This window comes from Engraulis encrasicolus, chromosome 21 (genome assembly GCF_034702125.1).
Source record: "Engraulis encrasicolus isolate BLACKSEA-1 chromosome 21, IST_EnEncr_1.0, whole genome shotgun sequence".
NCBI classification, from domain to species: Eukaryota; Metazoa; Chordata; class Actinopteri; order Clupeiformes; family Engraulidae; genus Engraulis; species Engraulis encrasicolus.
In genome coordinates this window covers 37,123,457-37,145,560 of record NC_085877.1, presented here as the reverse complement: position 1 = coordinate 37,145,560, position 22,104 = coordinate 37,123,457, and the positions used below count along the sequence as shown (strand labels likewise).

The 22,104-nt window shown below is 41.5% G+C and overlaps 1 protein-coding gene and 1 long non-coding RNA gene across 4 annotated transcripts in view; one reads left to right on the top strand and one right to left on the bottom strand.

Moving 5' to 3' along the window:
• Positions 1 to 22,104, top strand: part of LOC134437391 (uncharacterized) — a 392,246-nt gene that overhangs the window by 240,217 nt on the left and 129,925 nt on the right. Inside the window, exons 2-3 of the mRNA XM_063186883.1 lie at positions 101 to 205; positions 9,311 to 9,329. Of these exons, the coding sequence (XP_063042953.1) occupies positions 101 to 205; positions 9,311 to 9,329 (124 nt within the window). The remainder of the gene's footprint in view (positions 1 to 100; positions 206 to 9,310; positions 9,330 to 22,104) is intronic.
• Positions 4,475 to 9,073, bottom strand: LOC134437188 (uncharacterized). Of its 3 annotated transcripts, XR_010032343.1 has the most exons (6): positions 8,888 to 9,073; positions 7,736 to 7,796; positions 7,389 to 7,520; positions 7,100 to 7,197; positions 6,043 to 6,119; positions 4,475 to 4,740 (listed from the first exon to the last, which is right to left on the bottom strand). It is a non-coding gene; the product is annotated as an uncharacterized LOC134437188 (long non-coding RNA). The 3 variants fall into 3 exon arrangements; XR_010032342.1 differs by lacking the exon at positions 8,888 to 9,073 and having other exon boundaries at positions 6,888 to 7,197; positions 7,736 to 8,756; XR_010032341.1 differs by lacking the exon at positions 8,888 to 9,073 and having other exon boundaries at positions 7,736 to 8,756.

Here is a 22,104-nt window from a genome sequence, read left to right as displayed (position 1 = left end):
CAAGCAAATATTACTTATAACTAGTAAAAAATATCACCAAGTAAAAATGTCTTGCCCCACAAAAAAAAAAAAAATCTCTTATCATCGGGTTCATATTCAGGGTCCTCTATCTCCATGGTGGCAGTTGGTGTGCCGGTAGGCTTGGTCATGGCCTCAGCTTTAGTCATTTTACTGGTCCTGCTTTATCGCAAGCGGAAATCTAAAGGTACACTGAAACAAATTATTTGTTGGCGGAACATAAAAAAATTATGGAAAGTATTTCCATCCAATTTGATTATGCTACCTTAGCAAGAAATGTTTTTGTTGAGTCACATTAAGGTCAATATGTTGGATCAACATAACATGCAAGTGTAACTGTGACCTAAGTACAAGGGGTACAGCCAACATAACTTTTAAAGGTTATTTCAACCTTAATAGAAAGGGTTAATCCATCATAACTTTTACATGTTGCTCCAACATATTTGGTTTAGGTCTGGATGAACCAACTTCATGGGGTAGTTACAGCAGTATTTACATTGATAGACTCAACAAAGCAACATCTTGCTATGGTAGCATAATCAAATTGGATGGAAATACTTTCCATAATATATTTATGTTCCCACAACAAAATATTGTTTGGATTGTTCAACACATCTAATTAACTGTATTAAGACAATACTTGTCAAGCCACATGAACATCAAACATAATAAAAGTCAATCATAAAATCAATATACCTTAATTAATTAAACATTCATTGTTGTCCTTATCAGTTCAGATCAAGAAAACACCTCAAGGCACACACATCTACCAATATGCATGTCAGCCAAGTTCGTCAGTTGTAAGTTGGTTCCAGTTGAGCCTATAAGACCAACTACAATAAAGTTACACGCGATAAAGTTGAAGAATTAGTTGCCTTTATTTTTTCATTGCACATGTAATGATCAAAGCAAGATACAAAATGAGGGTACCTCTTCAAGTAATTTCTCAATTTCTCTAAAAACTCTTAAAAAAAGGTACACTGTGCAGGAAACGGTCAAAAAAGGTACTGCAACTATGCTGCTCATTGAAACTGGGCTGCCTATTGCCAAATTTGATCTTTTCATGAAAGTTTGCTAAATACCGTAATAAACAAATATTTTCTAGTATGGCCCAAATACAGTCATTTTTGCAGCTAAAAATGGCAATTTCTTGACATTCAAAATGGCCAAGATCCCAGTTTCATGTATGAAAAGTGCAATTTTTTCCCAGTCATAATGAATACTAAGAATATGATGGTGGTTAGGGTGCATCAGATGCCCCCTATGAAAAGATATTGCCTTGGCCCTATAGTAAAAATGTTCTACACCCAGTAAAAACACACTGTGTAAAATATTTTGAAATTTGGATGAAGTCTACCGGGGCCACCAGCCCCATGAAAATAGAAAATAATGGTGATAGTCAGAATCTTGGAATAGAAATGGACATTTTGCTGCATAAAGCTACCCAATAAAAACATATTGTCTCAGCTGTGTGATAAAAATGTTCTATGCACAGTAAAATCACTCTGTGTAAAATATGTTGAAATTTAGATTAATTCTACCGGGTCCACCAGACCCATGAAAATACAAAATAATGGTGATGGTGATGGGCAACCTGGATTCCAAAGCTGAAGTCCAGTGCCACATATTCCAAATGACATACCTAGTTTTACCTTTCCAGTTAGGGCAATGGGGCACCTAAGTCACGCCCTTCTACTTCCGATCCATGGAGCTGGAGCCCTCAAAATTTTGAATGAGAGTTAATGGAGCGAGTCAAGCTAAATCCTCATCCCGTTTGGCATGTGCTCCGGATTTCACATATGATGACAGTGAATTTGAAAGGTTTGGATTTGCGTCGTAAGACCACTCATTTTCGACACGCAAGAAACGTTATTTTAGCTTTTGTGCAAAACTATGTTAGAGACTACACGTGCGCCTCGCATATCTGACGTGAACCGAGGCACAGCCAACCCTACCGCTGCACTGCGGCTTAAGTGGCTGCACGTCGGACATGCGACGTCTGTTGTGTAGTCCAAATAATTGTATATTTTTGCACACACACAACTCAAAAATCGCTTGCCAAGTGAAGTCAACAAGCACACCATTGGTTGTTATTAATTCTGAGGCACAGCATATGTATGATCGACGGGGAAATGCGAGGTGGGTCGGAAAATAGCTTTGATCAGTCCATTACAGCCCAGTCAAAAGTTTTTGCGTTGCCAGCCCCATAAGCCGCCCGGAAGGGGTGGAGACTTAGGTGCCCCATTGGACAGGTAAAACCAGGTAATTTGAAATCTGTGGCACTGGATTGTAGCTTTTGAATCTAGGTTTGCCATTGTCTTAAAACAGAGGTGGACAAACCGCGTGACACATTTGCCCCAGCCAATATAATGAACCAGCTGAGCCTAATTACCACTTAAGCCAGGTTGATGAGGTAATTAGTGAAATCACCTGTATTGGGAGCACAAACAGAAGGAATATCTAAGCAGGTTGTGTATTCAGTCGATCCACTTACACAGACTTCAGTCTCAGGACAGACTGATGGTCAAACTGCTATATTTAGGCAAATTTGCTCTTTTGCAACACAATATCAATTCCTTGCTGCCTTGGACCACTAGTATCTACTAGTGCTAGTATCAAGCAAGATATTGCAAAGCTGCATGACTGTTATATTTGTTTATTATATGGTGTGACGTCATCGGTCGAATGCTCCATTCATTTCAACGGGGCTCCCCAACGTTCGCACGTCTGTTATTTTTCGATAACGGACGGGTTGGTCTATAACAGACCGCTGTCAATGGCAACAAGACTTTTCACTGCTAAAGCGACTTTTCAACAAGACTCTAATCAGCTGCTGTGATAGACAACACCTGTTGTCCTGGCTACCTAGCTGTTGCCTAGCGGTGTTCCACAACGGCACTGTTTTGTTTTGCGCAGCAACAATCTTTTAACATTAAAAACTATAATAGACTTAACATTAAATAGGCCTAAAGAAATGTCCCCGCCATGTGTGAATCATTTAAGTATATCCATATAATAAGCGGGTTAACTTTCGGCGAGTCGGTCGCTTTGTGGAATAGCAGCACTTCAGAGAGAACAAGACACCTCCGCTCCGCGTCGGGGTCTAAAGATTCTCTCTGTCGTGCTGCTATTCCACGGTAGCGACCTTCTCGCCGAACGTTAACCCTTACGTGTTTCACCTGTGGGCCTACAATTCATGGAGGAACATCTGTACTAAAGCTGTGAATGTTCCTTGGAATGCCTAGGCTACAAGGCAGTCAATACAACTGTATTGAAGAGTGCCATTACTCCACAGCACACAAGTGAACACTGCACACAACAAAATTGCATTTATGCCTCACCCGTGCAAGGGGGCAGCCCTCAGTGGCGCCCCATGGGGAGCAGTGCGGTGGGACCGTACCATGCTCAGGGTACCTCAGTCATGGAGGAGGATGGGGGAGAGCACTGGTTGATTACTCCCCCCACCAACCTGGCGGGTCGGGAGTCGAACCGGCAACCTCTGGGATGCAAGTCTGACGCCCTAACCGCTCACCCATGACTGCCCACTTAAGTACAGGTTTTGGGAAGCCACTCTTTCCAACATCACATACAGTTGTATTGTATGTACTCTATTGAACTACTGCAGGGATTTCTTGAAAAAACATAAGTCATTCCAAGGAGCATTCACAGCTTTAGTACAGATGTTCCACCAGGTATTAACAGCTACCTGTACAATCCTAGGCCCACAGGTGAAGCACACAAAAGTCATACAACTTCGCAATCTCTTGCTTGATACTGGCAGTGGGTCAGCTGGTTCATTACGGTATATTGGCTATATTTGGAATATGTGGCACTGGACTTTGGAATCCAGGTTGCCCATCACTATCACCATTGTTTTGTATTTTCATGGGCCTGGTGGACCCAGTAGAATTAATCAAAATTTCAACACATTTTCCAGAGTGATTTTACTGTGCATAGAATTTTTTTTTATCACACAGCTGAGGCAATATGTTTTTATTGGGTAGCTTTATGCAGCAAAATGTCCATTTCTATTCAGGGCTGGACTGGGCCCGGGCCCGGGCATTTAAGGGGGCCCCCTCATTATTATTAGTGCCGGAGAACTGACTCACCGGTGGGCCCCGCACCCTCATGGGCCCCTATTTTCAGTAATGTAAAAAAATAAAAAAATGGGGGCCCACGAAGGTGCGGAGCTCACCGGGAAATGCCCGCCATGCCAGATGGCCAGTCCAGCCCTGTTTCTATTCAAGATTTTGACTATCACCATTATTTTCTATTTTCATGGGGCTGGTGGCCCCGGTAGACTTCATCCAAATTTCAAAATATTTTACACAGTGTGTTTTTACTGGATGTAGAACATTTTTACTATAGGGCCAAGGCCATATCTTTTCATAGGGGGCAACTGATGCACCCTAATGGTGGTGCTAAGTATTCATGAAAAAGGTAACATTAGTGAATGGGTAGCATGAATTCTGGAAATAAACAACTAAGAAGCTTACACAGTGTACATTTAAAAGCAGTGCAAAAACTGATGAAACAGACGGTTAGAATGAAACAGAAATTTGAAAGTGTACTTCCATTCTGGAAGGTAACAGAGATTAAGAGCATAAACCAAAATAAACACTGCAATGGCCACAGGTACGTTACCAATGTCGTTGAGGACTCTCTGCCGATCACACGCACACGAAGACAATACGTTTCAGCTGGACCGTCCAGATCAACATCCTGGAAAACAGTAAACAAAACCCATGATTGAAGCCGTAAGCGGTATTTGTGGGCGCAAGTTTGGGGCATTTCTGTCCACCCTAACACACCCAGAGATGGGAAAAGTAGTATAGTAGTATATTTAGTATAGTTTATGAAAGGTATGAGGAGGATGCTGACTTGTGTGCCCTCACACTGCCTGTTTAGGCAATTGAATGTGAGATCAAACTGATGTTCAATTACCTCTCTTCGTTTTTGGTGTGGCTATGACCCCATTCTGGAGTATGTTTCTCAACAGCATCATTGGTAACTACAGTAAAAACTTTGCTTGCATGCAATTTCCCATTGGCAAAATACCAAGTCGCTAACTAACAACGGTGCTTTTGAGAAACAGGGTCATGATCTTTTCACGAGTGTTGGTGAGAAACTTTACACATACAGCTAAGTATACAGTGTGCAAAATTGTTACAATACATTACATTACACTTAGCTGACGCTTTCATGTATTCAAAGCGACTTACATTTATTACTTTTCAGGGTATTGGTTACAGGCCCTGGTGCAATGTGGGGTTAGGTGCCTTGCCTTAGGCACTTTAGCCATGGATGGAGATGTAGTGACAGGTCAGGGGAGATTCAAACCTGCAACCAATAGATTGAAAAACCAACTCTCTAACCACTAGGCCACGGCTGCCCCACCAGCACAATTATTAGTATTTTGAACATATTGGCCCTTTTAGGCACATTGTCAACCAAAAATTGCATGAGAGAGAAAGATATGTCAAACCCCACCCATCCAATGCAAAAGAGTCTGCTCAAAGTTTGGTCTCCTAAGGGGGAGTTGTCTAAGGTGAAACTATGAGAAAACTATTACCCTACAGCACGATCGTATTCCAGAACTAAAACCTATATTGAGTTTAAGTTTTCTTCTAAGATAACTTCTGCTGCTTCAATAATGCGGCCTTCGCAATGTGCCACAGCAAGTGCAACACCCTCATGGGTAGATAGAGACCTGCAGAGATCTACAAATCAGAGATGACTGGTGTTGGATTGAACGTGAAATTTGGCAAAGGGTTTGTGATGATGTGAGGGTGCTTTAGCAAAGCTGGAATTGGGCAGATTCGTGTTTGCAAAGAACACATAACTGAGGCCAAGATGGCACATCAATGCCAGAACGTGGATGAGATGCCAGGAGACATGTCAGGTAGCACAGGAGGAGCCCACCAGAGCCCAACAAAATGAGCCTCGCAGGCCACTGATGTGTGCGATCTCCCTATGCCACCTAATAACGAAAAAGACAGATCTAGCTGCCGAGTTGTAACATACCACTTTGTCTGGCTCTTCATTCAGGTAGACCGTCAGCTCCTCAGCATGCACTCCCTCTTCACATCAATGTTGTCAGTCTGCGTATGAGGGCCGGTCAATGTATGCCAGGAAACAAACATGCAGGAAAAACATTTTAACCAACAGGAAGAATAAACGCAGTACAGATACAACCACATTAAACAAAGGACACATCTCATTTATCTAGTAGCGTAGTGTATCGTTGGTACTGGCAGTGAAGTGGTACAGTACGTCACTGTTTGATATGGCATGGTGCAGCTCTGACACTTTTCCATTAGCCCCAAGTACTCGGTACCATTTCAGCACTCAGCCCTGGTTCCAAACGTACTGAAGTGATGCCAAAATGTGACGTCTGACCTTAAAAAGGTACACTGTGCAGGAAATGGTCAAAAAAAGGTACTGCAACTACGCTGCTAATTGAAACTGGGCTGCCTATTGCCAAATTTGACCTTTTCATGAAAGCTTACCAAGTAATAAACTAATATTTTCTAGTATGGCCCAAATACAGTCATTTCTGCAGCTAAAAATGACTATTTCTGGAAATTCAAAATGGCGGACCATGGAGAAGATCCCCCTTTTCATGTATGAAAATACGATTTTTTCCGTCATAATGAATACTTAGAATTTGATGGTGGTGGTAAGTATTCATGAAAAAGGTAACATCAGTGAATGGGTAGCATGAATTCCGGAAATAAACAACTAAAACTCGTACACAGTGTACCTTTAATTCCCCTGATCATTTCATGGGAATCGCAAGCCAGACAGACATGAGAATCAAATAAAAAATATAATAATAATAAAAAAGAGCAGCAACCACATCAACTGACCTGCAAAAGACTGTTATATCATTGCCCAGGACTGCTGTGTGTAAAGCCAGCTGTAGTTAGAACTGAGGTGAAGACAATGAGTTCAAAACTGGCTGAAGGATTGAAATTAGTGGGAGAAATGCAATATGATCCAAGACACCCTACTTCTCCCCATTACATTAGATCTTGAAATTTTAGCATTACTGTGATGCATGGCAGTGTGCATGTTTTACCTGAGTCATGGGCACCAGGATCCTCTGTATCTTCCTTGCATGAGAAGCACCTTTCTTGCTGAAGACCCGGAGCAGTGTTGTTGAAAGACCATCCAGCTCTGAGAAGAAATTCAACAGCAAACCAACTGTCATGATCCTCTTGAACTTGGCATTTAACTTGAAACAGGGCACAAAACACATACCTACAAAATACTTGTAACTTAAGACTTGTAACAAAGGTTACAAAAAGGCCTGATGGTCTTACTAAAATGAGGAAATAAACACACACAAAAATCAACAAATAACTTACCTCGCACATGTTAAAAAGAGCAAGCCATCTGGATTTAAAAACTGCAATCGTGGGGGCATCACAAATTACTTCATGCCTTCAATGAGCAAAGGTCTTGGTCAGTTGAGCTGAGGACCCAAACGTCTTGAATTTCTGTTGTGACCAGAAAGACAGATAAACTAATATAGGTGAAGGAGACAGCTATGCAGAGAAAAATGTAAAATAATTACAACAGATTTTACACACACACACACACACACACACACACACACACACACACACACACACACACACACACACACACACACACACACACACACACACAGCTAATAGTCATAGATTAGATACTACACAAGAACTTTCATCACCTTTTTCAGGGGCACCTTGTGAGAGGTAGCTGAGGTGAGGACCCTACAAACATCTTGAATGCTGAGGAATTAATATAGGTGAAAGAGACAGTTATGCAGAGAACAAAAACCCAAATAATAGTAACATATTCTACAAAGAAATTCAGTAAATGATTAATTACAAAAAATAACAAATTAACAGTATTTATATTTGCAACAATATGCATTTCTACCTCACTCAAGGTACAGTATATATTGAATGTAAATGCACTGGAATATCCTAAAGTGATCATTGATATAAAAAACTTGCTATGTCCTTTTTACACAACAAATGTAGAAGATCGAGTTTGAGGGAATGAGGGACAGAAGGGCGTTTGCATGTGTGTTTCACTAGATACTACTGGGATTTACTTTCAACTATTTCAAAGGTCATAGCCAATTAGGCCTACATACATTGGTAAGTGACCCACGACATGAATCAAACCAGCTGCAAACTGCAGCATCTAGTTCTACACACGACGCACCCATTCAAACGCGCACCCATACACAAGCACACACAGCCCCCTCTGTCACGCAGTCTCACGTCTCGTCTTTTTTCAAACCGAAAAGTTCCACCGGCTAATCAACATTTACTGTGGCCGTACACACACAGTCAGACGGAGCAATACCAAAAATCAGCGGTAACTTTACTTCCCCTGTGTCATTGATGTGTGTAGAGCTACTGATGGTATCTACGACTGTCCTGGATACATTTGAAATCAGACGCACACGGGTCTCGCAACGTCAATGCATAGAACTACGTTAATGAACCAGCTGTTGTCACCTAGCATAAATTAGCTAGCTGCCCGTTATGGGCTGCCAGGTAGTTTCTTTCGCTATAACTCGCAAAGTAACCGAAAATAATGTCACACATGCAAACATGCATACAGTACAACATGGGTGACAGCTTCCAAACTCCCAACAATAGTTAAAACAAGGAGACTATATCGATAATTAGCCGCTAACCAGTTTGAATTGGTGAGAATTAGCCAGCTAAGCTTACTCTCTTGCTCATAAAACGTATGCCTTGATGCTAAAACTAAGCACACTAACGAAACGGGTGATATAAATGTGATTCTAGGAAAGTCATGATAAATGCAAACAGCCCTACAGTGGTTTACTTTTTTGACTTACCCGCCTTCAGAGTGTCCGCGGATATGTATTCAGTCAAAGAACTCGGCAAGCTCGTTGTTTCCGGCTGCCACACACAATCCGCACACTACTGCCACCATCTGTTCTGGCGTTGTAAAAGCCATTGGTCATCTTATCCAAAGGAATTAGGTTGTGACAACATTACTGGATTTGGGAAGTCGTTGGTTATTGGGCATCATGCTGAAGTTACATAACTTCATTATGCCCAATCACAAAACATAATTATTCATGGTAGAAGTGACATGTTTCCCTTTGATTAATTTAACATACACAACATATGGCTTTTTTCAGTGTAAGAAAAAATGTCAACTAGACAAAAGCTAATGGTTTAAGGTCCAGCAGATACAGGGCCTATATTCCACGATTATGCACGCTTGAGAGGGTAATACTCATTTCTTTTTTTAGGTGCTACAACACCAAACCTGTAAGTTTGATATTCTCTCTCTCTCCCTCTCTCTCTCTCTCTCTCTCTCTCTCTCTCTCTCTCTCTCTCCGTATGTGTGGGTGTGTGCACACGCCAAGTTCCCTTTTTTATTTTAAATAAAAAGACTAAAGAGCATTCAAAATAAGTCATGGTAAGTTAAGATAAGCTTCATGTTAGTCTTGATAATGATCCTTGTGGAAGGAAACTTGTCTGACAGGCTGATTTATTATTTATATTGAGATAATGTTACTATGACATTAAGTGGAGTGGAAAGTATTATCTCCTCTTAGGTGTCGGTTGTGTGTGAATTTGATGTGTCCATTTCATTTCTAATAAACATTTGACAAATTTCCCCCCAAAAAACTTTCCTAGGTTGCCCATATGTAAAGCCTTAAAAACAGAGCAAAAGGCTGAACACCGAAGCAACTCTTTATTTCTACAACTCAATTATCGTCCCACTACTATAGGTAGCGCCTTGGCTGGAGCCAGTGATGCGGTCTATGCTGACATCAAGCCCAAAGAAAAAGGTGACAAGAAGAAAAGGGAGAAAGGTCAGTCAGACATAACTTTGTGCTTTTCAAAATGGACTTGTATACTATGCTCCAACCAGTGTCCAGTTCAAATGGTTGAATAGGGGTATTTTATGTAAGGGTTAACGTTCGGCGAGAAGGTCGCTACCGTGGAATAGCAGCACGACAGAGAGAATCTTTAGACCCCGACGCGGAGCGGAGGGGTCTTGTTCTCTCTGAAGTGCTGCTATTCCACAAAGCGACCGACTCGCCGAAAGTTAACCCGCTTATTATATGGATATACTTAAATGATTCACACATGCGGGGACATTTCTTTAGACCTATTTAATGTTAAGATTGTTGCTGCGCAAAACAAAACAGTGCCGTTGTGGAACACCGCTAGGCTAGCCAGGACAGGTGTTGTCTATCACAGCAGCTGATTAGAGTGACAAAAGACCGGACCCCCTGAAACATTCGCTTTAGCCACTGACTTGTATACAAGCCAGTGGCTTTAGCAGTGAACGTCTTGTTGCCATTGACAGCGGTAGCCAGGACAACGGGTGCTGTCTATCACAGCAGCTGATTAGAGTCTTGTTGAAAAGTCGCTTTAGCAGTGAAAAGTCTTGTTGCCATTGACAGCGGTCTGTTATAGACCAACCCGTCCGTTATCGAAAAATAACAGACGTCCGAACGTTGGGGAGCCCCGTTGAAATGAATGGAGCATTCGACAGATGACGTCACAACCATATAATAAGTGGTAATAACAGTTTGTTGTGAACCCCTCTTTCAGCCCAGACCAGTGCAGCCCAGTCAGACACCCTGTATTCTACCTTAAAGCCATCGAAGACAGCGGATAACAGTAAAATCTTGTTCTTTATTTATATGGGCAGAGCATGTGCAGTACATGGCTATTGTTGTTGAATAGTTGGTCATGGCCATGGTGTGTGTGTGTGTGTGTGTGTGTGTGTGTGTGTGTGTGTGTGTGTGTGTGTGTGTGTGTGTGTGTGTGTGTGTGTGTGTGTGTGTGTCTGTGTCTGTGTGTGTGTGTGTGTGTGTGTGTGTGTGTTTTGTCTTAGGTGAAGATGACGGTGACCCCAATGATGGAAGTGATGTGACATATTCAGAGGTTACCATCAAGAACAAGAAGGGAAAGAAACGAGGTGAGCTGTATACCTGAGATTGCAGCACAAGGATGCTGCTGTTGCACTTTATTGCTGTTTGTTTGTTTGTTTGATTGTCGATTATGTATCAACTAGTCATCTTACAAATTGAAAAAATCACTTCATTAGCGCTAATGATAACACAATTGCAATGACCCAAGGGACTTATGAGTTGTCGCTATACTGGGATTTGTACGTTGTTGTTTTGTTTTTAACTTAGTTGTTGTTTTGTTATGTTAAGGTTCTGCTGGTCCCAGTGATGTCACATACGCTGATGTGCACATCAAGATGAATCCTCTGAACAGTACAGGTAAGACGTATCTCCAAAGAAGCTCTATCCAAGTTATCTCACTTTGGGCATCTTTTTCAGATTAGTAAGACCAGAGCCTCTGGAAATGAATATGGAAACGTAAGTGAAAAGTGGATCCACTGTGAAAAGTGGATTCATGTTCAGTTGCTTTTTGTGAATCCAAATTTTAGTTTAGTAAATCAGCTTTTTTTCACAGGATATTTTGACACTATGCAAGCTGTGCAGCTCGTCTTTGGTTCAGTGAGCTAAGATCTGTTGCGAATGTTCTATGAATTGATTTCGGAAAATAAATGCTTAACTTTGAGTGGAGAATGAAGCTGCAAGATAATTGGAACACTATGTGTTCAGTTCAGTAGTGTGTGTGTGTGTGTGTGTGTGTGTGTGTGTGTGTGTGTGTGTGTGTGTGTGTGTGTGTGTGTGTGTGTGTGTGTGTGTGTGTGTGTGTGTGTGTGTGTGTGTGTGTGTGTGTGTGTGTGTGTGTGTGTGCACAATTTTGGGACACATTCTCAGTCGTATCATTTTATCATGTCTCTTGTAATCACATATAAGTTCTCCTCAGCAATGAGTGTCTGTCTGGTTCATTTCATTGTGTTCCTGTCAGGACAACTTGCCCTTATAGCATCAAGTGGGGCTGGTCAATGCTTTGTTTTACTGTTTTGACACAATGGCCAACTGCTCCATCGTTTCCAGATCACCATAATGTTGCAGATGCAGGATCTGGCGATGCAACCTATGCACAAGTTAGGAAGAAAGGCAAGAAACGTGACGCCCAAGGTAAACATAAACACAAAATATAGACTCTTACAAAGGAACATGCAATATACTGTATGAACACACATTTTGTAATTTACTGAAACCTACCAAGATTTCTTGAAGATCTGTTCATTGTTTGTCCAATAAATTGTTTATTGTTTGTAAATTATTGTATTGTCTGGAAAAAGTTACATTGTTATCAGTTGCCTCCATTTATTTCTAAGTGTTTGGTAAACATTAGATTATTTTATTGTTACATAATGTTTACCACACAGGCCTGCTGTGCTCATATGTTTTTTTTTTTTACGTTTGGGGTGTGTTTATTCACTTTGTTCATTTATTTTTATCTTGTTCGCAGATGTCTGAGTCATGGACATGCGAGACCAGTACATTGCCCATGCCTGCATACTCCTGTAATTTTGTGTAACAAAGAGATATTATAGTTAGCCAGATGAGATATGGACTGGGATTATGGATTCGGTTATGGACTAGTTGTGCCAGTAAAACGACCAGTCATTGCCCAACTTTGCTACTGTGTGTTTTTGATGCTTTGGTACTGATTACATAATGTGCCTATATTTTTTAGGCAATACAAAGGTGTGATCACGCCACATTTCAGTTTTGTTGTCATTACAGTATAGTGTTTATTGTTGTAGGGGTTTTCTTTTTCACTTTGACACTTTTGTCTTAAAGGGACACAATGTAGGATTACGTGCCCATGTCATGCTGTTATGAAAACATGCTGTTTTACTAAGCTTTCTGTGTGAATGTGTTTCTTCCCACAGTGCCAGCAGTCAATGAAAATGTGAATATGTCTCTCATGTTATGTACAAGGAATTTTTCGTCTGAGAAGCTTTCCCCCCAATGTTCGTTTGTGTCGGTCTGCTAAAAGTTACATTCAGGGTTTCTGACAGCAGGCTGCAAAAGTGGTCAGGAGAGTCATCGTTCACTTTCTAATGACTCAAATAAGCATTGGCTGACTCGGCTGTAATTAATTAAACTTTTAATCCTACATAGTGTCCCTTTAATTTGTTAACACATCAAATTGTCTCTGCCTTGGTGAAATCCACTGTAAATAATAATAATAATAATTCAAAAATAATGTGTTCAGTATAAGGGTAGCGTGAGCAGTACAACAGCATATCGAAATTGGCAGGAGTGCTCCTTTTAGCCATGGATAACAGTTAAGGGACAGTTGTTCATCCTGTTGTTAAGGGTGGTATTCAAATTAGTTTCATATAGACTGGAGTCTTCCCTATGTGCTGTATAGTGGAAAATGTATGAAATGCCATACGTATATACAGCTATTTAGTACTTAAGCCAAACGTTTATTTTAAGCTTCACCATGATTGTATAATATAGTGGTGTTTTTATATAGGCCTAGTATATATATTTTATAAATCATGAGAATATGAACAGCTTTGTTTTTTTTCTCTTTTAAATTGTTTCCTTTTTATTTACTATTTTTTAAACAGGAAGCTTGAATGTATTATATTTATTGTGATAAACATGAATGCAAACATGATGCAGTATTTTTCTATTTTTAATATATTTTAAATTTTGTATGGTTCTTTTCTTTCATTTTTGTATTTGTATCCACTTTCATACAGTTACATTCTGTATGCTGTACTTTATTTTTTAAGATTAAAATGTTTTCATCCAGGAAATGAATGGGTTTCTGGCTTGGGTTTCTAGGTAAGGTGATGACACACTGCGGGTCCATTTCAATATCTGATCTCCTGACCTCTCCTTGTGCTTGTAGCCTTATGATGTGAGGCAAGACACCGTCGATGATTGAAGTTTTATTCAATGCCTGGCAAAAGCACAATTAAAAGAATATTTTCTCACTTGCTATCAGGATGTTGCGGCAAGACACTGTGGCAACTAGGCCTACTAGTTAGAGTTAGACCCAATGATCCAACTACTAAACACTTTCAATCACACCGTTAAGGTCTGTAAGCACCCTATACATACAGTAAGCTTGAGGACATTGGAATTCCAAAAGGGACGCTGGTTTACAAGAACCAAGGGCAGATCACAGAATGCTTTGTTTATAGTTTATTTTTTACTGAAATAAGCAGTTTTAGTCAAGATTACTTTCAAGAACAAGACAGTCTGCAGAGTCTTTTAGATAAATTTTTATTGTTATTAATGAAAGGTACCAGTAATGCAGCTGTATACACAGTTAAAATCAAATAAAAATAAAAACTCACAGAAGCAAAACGGTAAGAAAAAAAACATTGTTCTGTTCTGTATTTAGCCATTGTTGCTATTTGCAACCGGGTGTGAATAGCCGTTGTTGCTATTTGCACCTGTATAGCAATTGTTGATATTTGCACCTGAATAGCAATTGGTGCTTTTTAGCCATGCTTTCTATTTGCACACTGATGTGAATACCTCTTGTTGCTATTTGTAGCCGGGTGTGAATAGCCACTGTTGCTATTTAACCGTTGTTGCTATTTGCACCAGGGTGTGAATAAACATTGTTGCTATTTACACCTGAATAGCAATTGTTGCTATTTCCACCCGGGTGCAAATTGCCGTGGTTGCTATTTATATAACCATTGTTGATATTTGCAACCGGTAGTGAATAGCCGTTGTTGCTATTTGAAACCTGGGTTTGAATAACCATTGTTGTTATTTACACCTGAATATCCGTTGTTGCTAGTTAACCATTCTTTCTATTTGCAGCCAGGTGTGAATAGCCATTGTTGCTATTTGCATCCAGGTGTGAATAGCCATTGTTGCTATTGGCACCCGGGTGTAAATAACCATGGTTGTTATTTACACTTGAATAGCAATTGTTGCTATTTGCACCCGAATAGCCGTTGTTGCTATTTAGCCATTCTTTCTATTTGCACACGGATGCCCCCGGTGCAAATAGCCGTGGTTGCTATTTACACCCGAATAGCCATCGTTCCAATTTACACCCGAACAACCATTACAACCGTTTACAACCGTTGTTGCTATTTAGCCATTCTTTCTATTTGCACAAAGATGTGAATAGCTGTTGTTGCTATTTGCACCCGGATGTGAATAGCCATTCTTTCTATTTACAGCCAGGTGTGAATAGCCAGTGTTGCTATTTACAGCCAGGTGTGAATAGCCAGTGTTGCTATTTACAGCCAGGTGTGAATAGCCATTCTTTCTATTTGCAGCCAGGTGTGAATAGCCATTGTTGCTATTTACACCTGGGTGCAAATAGCCGTGGTTGCAATTTACACCCAAATAGCCATTGTTGCTATTTACACCTGACTAGCCATTGTTGTTATTTGCACCCGGGTGTGAGTAGCCGTTGTTTCTATTTGCATCCGGTTGTGAATAGATGTTGTTGCTATTTGCACCCGGGTGTGAGTAGCCGTTCGAAAGACATCGCCATATGACACAAACTACAGAAATAAAATACCTTCTACCTTGCATTTGGCCTTTAATTCAATGAAAATATTCACATGATGTCAAGTAAATCCGTTTTCTTTCCGTGGCTCTCTTCTGTTCCACTGTTAACTCGCTAGTCAACTCGCTGTTAACTCAACACCTATAATCCGGGTTGCCAGGTGTAGAACAAGAAATAAGCCGCTGGTGTCTTCAAAACAATAGCCCAAAACCTCTACTTATAATGTACGCTACCCAAGGACGCTACCACAACAACCCTTGTAGACCTTCTTCCTTGAAAAATCTGTGGCACTGCTGGAACAGCATGCCCCCTGGTGGAGAGGAGTATTACAAAGTGTTAACTCTAGAGACAGAAAAGGCTGTTTATTTTACGCTGTCACTACACTTCTCTAAATTAGGATGAAAGGGACACTCCACCCATTTGCATGAGGCTTCCCATTGCTAGACACCCAGTCATACTTTTGAATGGTCGTGCAACACTCTCTCAATTTCCCCTGAGAAAGGAGAAATATATATTATTCACCTCTTAACACTTCCTCCTACAATGATGTAAAAATCGTCATTTTGCATCATTGTAGGAGGAAGTGTAAGAGAGGTGGATTTCTGTTGAGACTACAAGCCTTTTTCCCACCCTTTCAACCCCGCCCATAGGGGGTTGGACCTAATGCGCTAACAGACCTATCACAGATCAGTGTGCCAGTGCTTTTGAAATCACTGGCATTGAGGCTCCAGTAAGTCACTGGCAGAGCTGCCTGGGTGTGGCCTGTGGAACTTGAGCATTGCAATGCATTATGGGGATTGTTGTCACAAATCCACAAGCACTAAAAATACATTTTCTGCCTTTTCTCGGCCAAGAAGGCACCAAATTAGAAATGTATGCTACTATTCTACTACATATATGACCCACTTTCAATACATATTCATGTCTCCATCGGTGGAATGCCCCTTTAAAGGAAATGCAAGCTATCAAATATTATGAAATATTATAAAATATTAATTATAAAATATATTATTGAAAAGTAATTTAAAGAGATTAATGTAAATTCATGATTTTATCTCATTTTTAAATTTAATTCCAGTCTTTTTTTCAGAAACCTTCAGATTTCGCCACTTATCAAAAAAAAGTGCAGAAAACTGTGATATCAATTTTCATCAAGAAAACCGTGATACACATTTTTCCCAAAACCACCCAGCCCTATTACTAGTTGACTTTAAACAGTAGTCTAGATTGGTAGGCCTACTGTGTACGCTGATGTGTCAGTGGGTTTGTGTGACGTCATGCGTCAGAACATGATATGAAGGGCCTCATCCTGGTAATCAGCCCTGGGCTTCAGAAAGATTCAAGATTCTTTTATGGTCCCGAAGGACATTTGTCTTGGACATACATAGCTGCCACATACACACAACACTGATACACATGACGCCAAAAAAAAAACAAAAAAATGCATACATACATACATACATACATACATACATACATACATACATACATACATACATACATACATAAAGTGCCCTCATAGAGATACTCAAGTGCATATCTACTACAGCCTACCACACACCAGTGTGCAAATAGAAAGAATGGCTAAATAGCAATGTGGCAACGGTACCAGAACTTTCCACTTCCTTGAGGACAAAACAATCAAGGTTTCTGTCGAGTCTTCTGACTTCTAGACGAGTATCCTCTGATTTCAGTACCAGTAAAAGGAAGGCGATGGTCCATGCAAACGCTATTCCAGCGCGCTCCGTGCTGAGGCTTGCGAGCGTCCGACGCTGCCCTTGTCCTTGTGGAGTCCGGTGGAGTCGTAACGTTACTCAAACTATTGCACTGGGAATGCAATAAACAAACGAAACCGGTTGAAGGAAGAAATATATCGACTGTAGTGTTAACCTGGCCAAAGATAACTTACAGTTTCAATAATTTCTAAAATAGACGTCTTTAGGGAGAATAGTTCCAATGTGTCCCACCTCTGCTGAAGGTGAAACACGGAGACAATGAACAATACCTCGGCCCTGCGTTTTGTAGGTAACGGCCGTGGCTTGGTTACATATAGGAGACACAGCGCCAGGTATTGAGGGGAAAATGGCGTTCATTTTCTGAAGTGAGGGAACATGGCGAGCATTTTGTGTGATGAGGGAAAATGAATTAAACTTGGCTGTAATGGTACCTAGAGAACTGTGATCAGCTGGCATGCTATGAAAGCACGCTATGGTCCAATGTGTGGAACCAAACAGACAGACGGGACAATGCCTTATCAGTAAAGCAAGCCCTCATTCACACATTAGCACTGTTAGAGCCAAATTGTTGAAAGTAATTTTGATGAATATTTTTTGAATGAATAATTAATATTTTTGAATTTGGATATGCCAGATTAATATTTACAATGTTATTGTTAAGTTTGATTTAAATATGCTTATTTAGAAATGTAATGATTAATGCTGCATTTTGATTGGTCTACCGAATTCCATGGGATATGTGTAATTTAGAATGAGAGACGTGCTGGTCAGTCGACGCGTGTGCAGCAACGAAGGCACATAGCTTTTTGACCGTGCTCCCATGTCTGTGTCCCGTGCATTATGAAAGAAGAAAGAAAGATTAATATTGTGACCGAGTGATATTCCTGTTTTGTTTTTGCTTTTTATGTTTTGTACCAAGATACTTTTGTGTTACCAAGACTTCAAGAATTAAAGAAAACTAAAAGGAAACTCAACTGGTCCGTGAGTACACTGAAAGTGATATGAATGACGGTGCATTGGATATGGAGACGAGTCAGAAATCCTTAAGGGCCGTACACACACGTCGCTGCTAGTTACTCGCTCAGCGAATGAACTCAATAGAATGTCAATGTGTCCCAGCGAGACTCGCAGGAGAGTAGGCGAGTACTGTACAAGCGATGCGATGTGGGCGGATTCCAAGTTGAAAATATTTTATCTTCGAGCGAGGCGAGTAAGCGAGTAACCAATTGGAATGCAGAGTTTGGTACTTCTCGGCTGTCCATTGGCAGTTAAAGCCGCGGGAACCTTCAGCGAACGTTCCATGAAAGAGTGGCGAGTAGGCGAGCAAGCGAAATGCTAGCTTTGTGTGTGTACGCCGCTTTAGGCTGCCCACACGAAGTGGTTTAATTAAATGAACACAAAGGAACGAAATTTTGCCACTACATTAAGTCAAAAAGCTCCCTAAGCTTGTTGTGGAAGACAATTAAGATGATTTCTAGCAACAAAAACGTTTGGAAACCGAAGTTTAACCGAAGTTTAATGAAGCTAACTTGGATGACTAAGCAGAAGTGGAGCTAACAAGGAAGCTAATTGCATTGAAGTGTATGGAGCTAAGCTAACTGAGGCTACGTTTGCCAGCTGTTGAATGATGAATGAATGTGCTTGTGCAGTTACTTTCTGATCGTTTTGAATGTGGAGAAGTTCGTTTTGAACAAGCTTGCAGTCATTTTGTGCTAAGCCAAAACCGAAGACAGTTGGGCTCAACTGAAAGAAAGCTGTTTGGTGTAGTAGCTGAGTGAAAACCTCGTGGATAATGGCGAAAGCAACGTTCCGAGTGACGTGCGCCACGGTGACCGACAGAGGACAATGACAGCTAAAGGAATGGAGGAAAATCTACACCGTTTGACAACAGCCAGAAGAGGTAAATTAGCACAAATGACAACAAAATCAAACGAAATAGAGAAGCTCTTGCAAGCTGAAACTGTGCCAGCTCTTGAAGATGTTAAAAAAGAAATGAAAGTTTACAACAAGCTGTATGAAGAGTTTATTGAATGCAATCAGGCAGTGTTGCTGTATATTGTTAATGAAGAGGAAAAGGAGACTGACCAACAAATGTGGTTTCAGCCAAAGTCAGAACAGTGCTTACAGTTTATGACTAAAGCAAATAATTGGATTGAAGCACAAGTTGCTGATCAAAAGATAACACCAATGGACAGTGCTTCTAAAATTTCAAGAAGATCATCAAGAGTGTCAATGACATCAAGTCAATTACGAATTAAAGAAGAAGCCAATAGAGCAGCGCTCATGGCACAAGCATCTGCTTTAAAGGAAAAACAAGAGTTGGAAATGAAAGAAGCTGAAATTAAAGCTGCAAAGGAAAGATTGGAAATTGAAACCGCTCTAGCAGTATCTAATGCCAAAGTAAAAGTATATGAAGAATCTGAAGGGCGCTTATCTCAATTGAGTGGGGCCAAAGGAGCACCAATGCCGCTTATTGATTTTAATACTAAAGATGAATATGGCGATATGCAAAACATTTCAGCCACACCAAAATACACTGACAGTGCAAGGCTATTCACTGAAAAACCTATAGACCAAAAGCCTGCGGTTTACCTAGGAGCGTCAGCTGGCGCCACACCAAAGCAACCCAGAGCTCCACAACCGCAACCCAGAGCTACGCCGGTGCCACTGGCTAGAGCTACCCTGCGATTGCCTGGTGCTACGCTGCAGTCACCCAGCGCTATGATGCAACAGCCTACGCAACCCAGAGGTAATTTACAGCAAGACACTGCTACCAGTGAGATGTATCGCATGATGCAAAAACAGACAGACATCACAGAGTTGCTTGCAAAAAATCAACAGCTGTTCCGCTTACCCCAAAGAGACGTGCCAGTGTTCCAGGGAGACCCGCTGGAGTACAGGTCGTTTATGAGAGCCTTCCTTCATGCCATTGATTCCAGAGCAGACAGCGATGCTGACAAGTTATATTTCTTGGACCAGTACACCAGAGGTGAACCTCGCGACCTAGTGAGGAGCTGTCAGCATATGCCTGAGCAACGCGGCTATGCTAAGGCTTTGAAGCTGCTTCAAGAAAAGTATGGAAATGAGCTGAAGGTGGCTACAGCGCTGATTGAGAAGGTGTCCAAGTGGACTCAGATCAAGTCAGAGGACAGTAAAGCATTGAGTGCATTCTCTGTGTTCCTGGTGAGCTGTCGTAATGCCATGGAAGACCTAGATTATATGGAGGAGATGGATAATCCCACTACCATGAGGGCCATCATTTCGAAGTTGCCGTTCAAGGTACGAGAAAGGTGGAGAGTTCATGCATATGACATCCAGGAAAAGACTAAGAAAAGAGCAAGATTCACAGAGCTGGTGAGCTTCGTGGAACGTCAAGCAAAGATTGTGTCTGACCCGCTCTTCGGGGATATTGACGCCACAGCTACTGAAAAGGTCACAAAGAAACCCCAAGAAGGAAACAAACTAAAGAAAGAAGGAAAGCAAGGAAGTAGCTTTGCTACCAAAGTTGACCAAGTAAGTGGAAGTGAGTCAAGCGACACAAAGTCCAAGTCAGATGTGTCACTCAGCAGTGCCTTTACAAGGCCCTGCCTGTTTTGTGAAAAGAATCACACATTGCAAGAGTGTCGCAAGATCAAAGAAAAGGCTCATAGTGACAGAGTGGACTTCTTGAAGAAGAATGGACTTTGCTTCAGTTGCCTAGTGAAGGGTCATCTGAGCAAGGAATGCAAGAAGAAACTGTCATGCGATGTTTGTGCTCTGAAGCATCCAAGCCTGCTGCATTTCTCTAAGGAGAAGGAGAAACCGGTTGGAACTGAGGTCAACAAAGTCAGTGCTGCCAGTGCACCACCAGAAATGTCCGAAGAGAAGGAGACTAGTGCCTGTACTGGGGCTGGAGACAGATGTGTGCTTGCCATCGTTCCTGTGCGAGTGAAAGCCAGCAAAGGTGACAAGACTGTCGAGGTCTACGCATTCATGGACCCCGGCAGCTCTGCGTCATTTTGTACAGAGGCTTTGGCAAGGCAGCTGAATGTGCAAGGCAGGCGTACTGATCTCATGTTGAGTACCATCAATTCCAAGGGTAAGGTGGAAAGCTACGTTCTCACAGACTTGGAGGTCAGCAGCCTTGAAGACAACAACTTCATTGCATTGTCCAAGGTTTACACACAGAAGAGCATACCTGTGTCTCGAGAGAACATTCCGCTTCAGAGTGAGATTGCCAAGTGGCCGTACCTCAGTGAGGTGAGGCTGCCTCACATCGATGCTGGAGTGGAACTTCTCATCGGAACCAAAGAATACACCATCTTGGAGCCATGGAAAGTGATCCCAAGTAAGGACAATGGACCATATGCTGTGAAAATTGCACTTGGATGGATCTTGAATGGGCCACTTAGAGAAACAGACACAGCAGCTGACGACCATGCACAGTCACATGCAGTTGTGAACAGAATAGCCATCGACAGTGTGGAGCATCTGCTTATACAACAGTATGACCATGATTTTCCTGAACGCCACTGTGATGAAAGATCTGAGATGTCTCAAGAGGACCACAAATTCATGGAGTCTGTGTCCAGTTCTGCCCACCTTATGGATGGACATTACTACATCAGTCTGCCAACCAAGAAGCTGTGCGTCCAAATGCCGAACAACCGCAGTTCAGTGCTACAGCGTGCGTTGAATCTCGCGAACAAGTTGAAACGGAATCCCGAGTTTCATGAAGAATATACAGCCTTTATGAATGACATGCTGAGCAAGGGGTACGCCGTTGAGGTTCCGAAAGCACAACTGAACCGCCAGGATGGAAAGCTGTGGTATATTCCCCACCACGGGGTATATCACCCACAAAAGAAGAAGCTCCGCGTCGTCTTCGACTGTGCGGCCAGCTACCAGGGAGTCTCATTGAACAGTGAGCTACT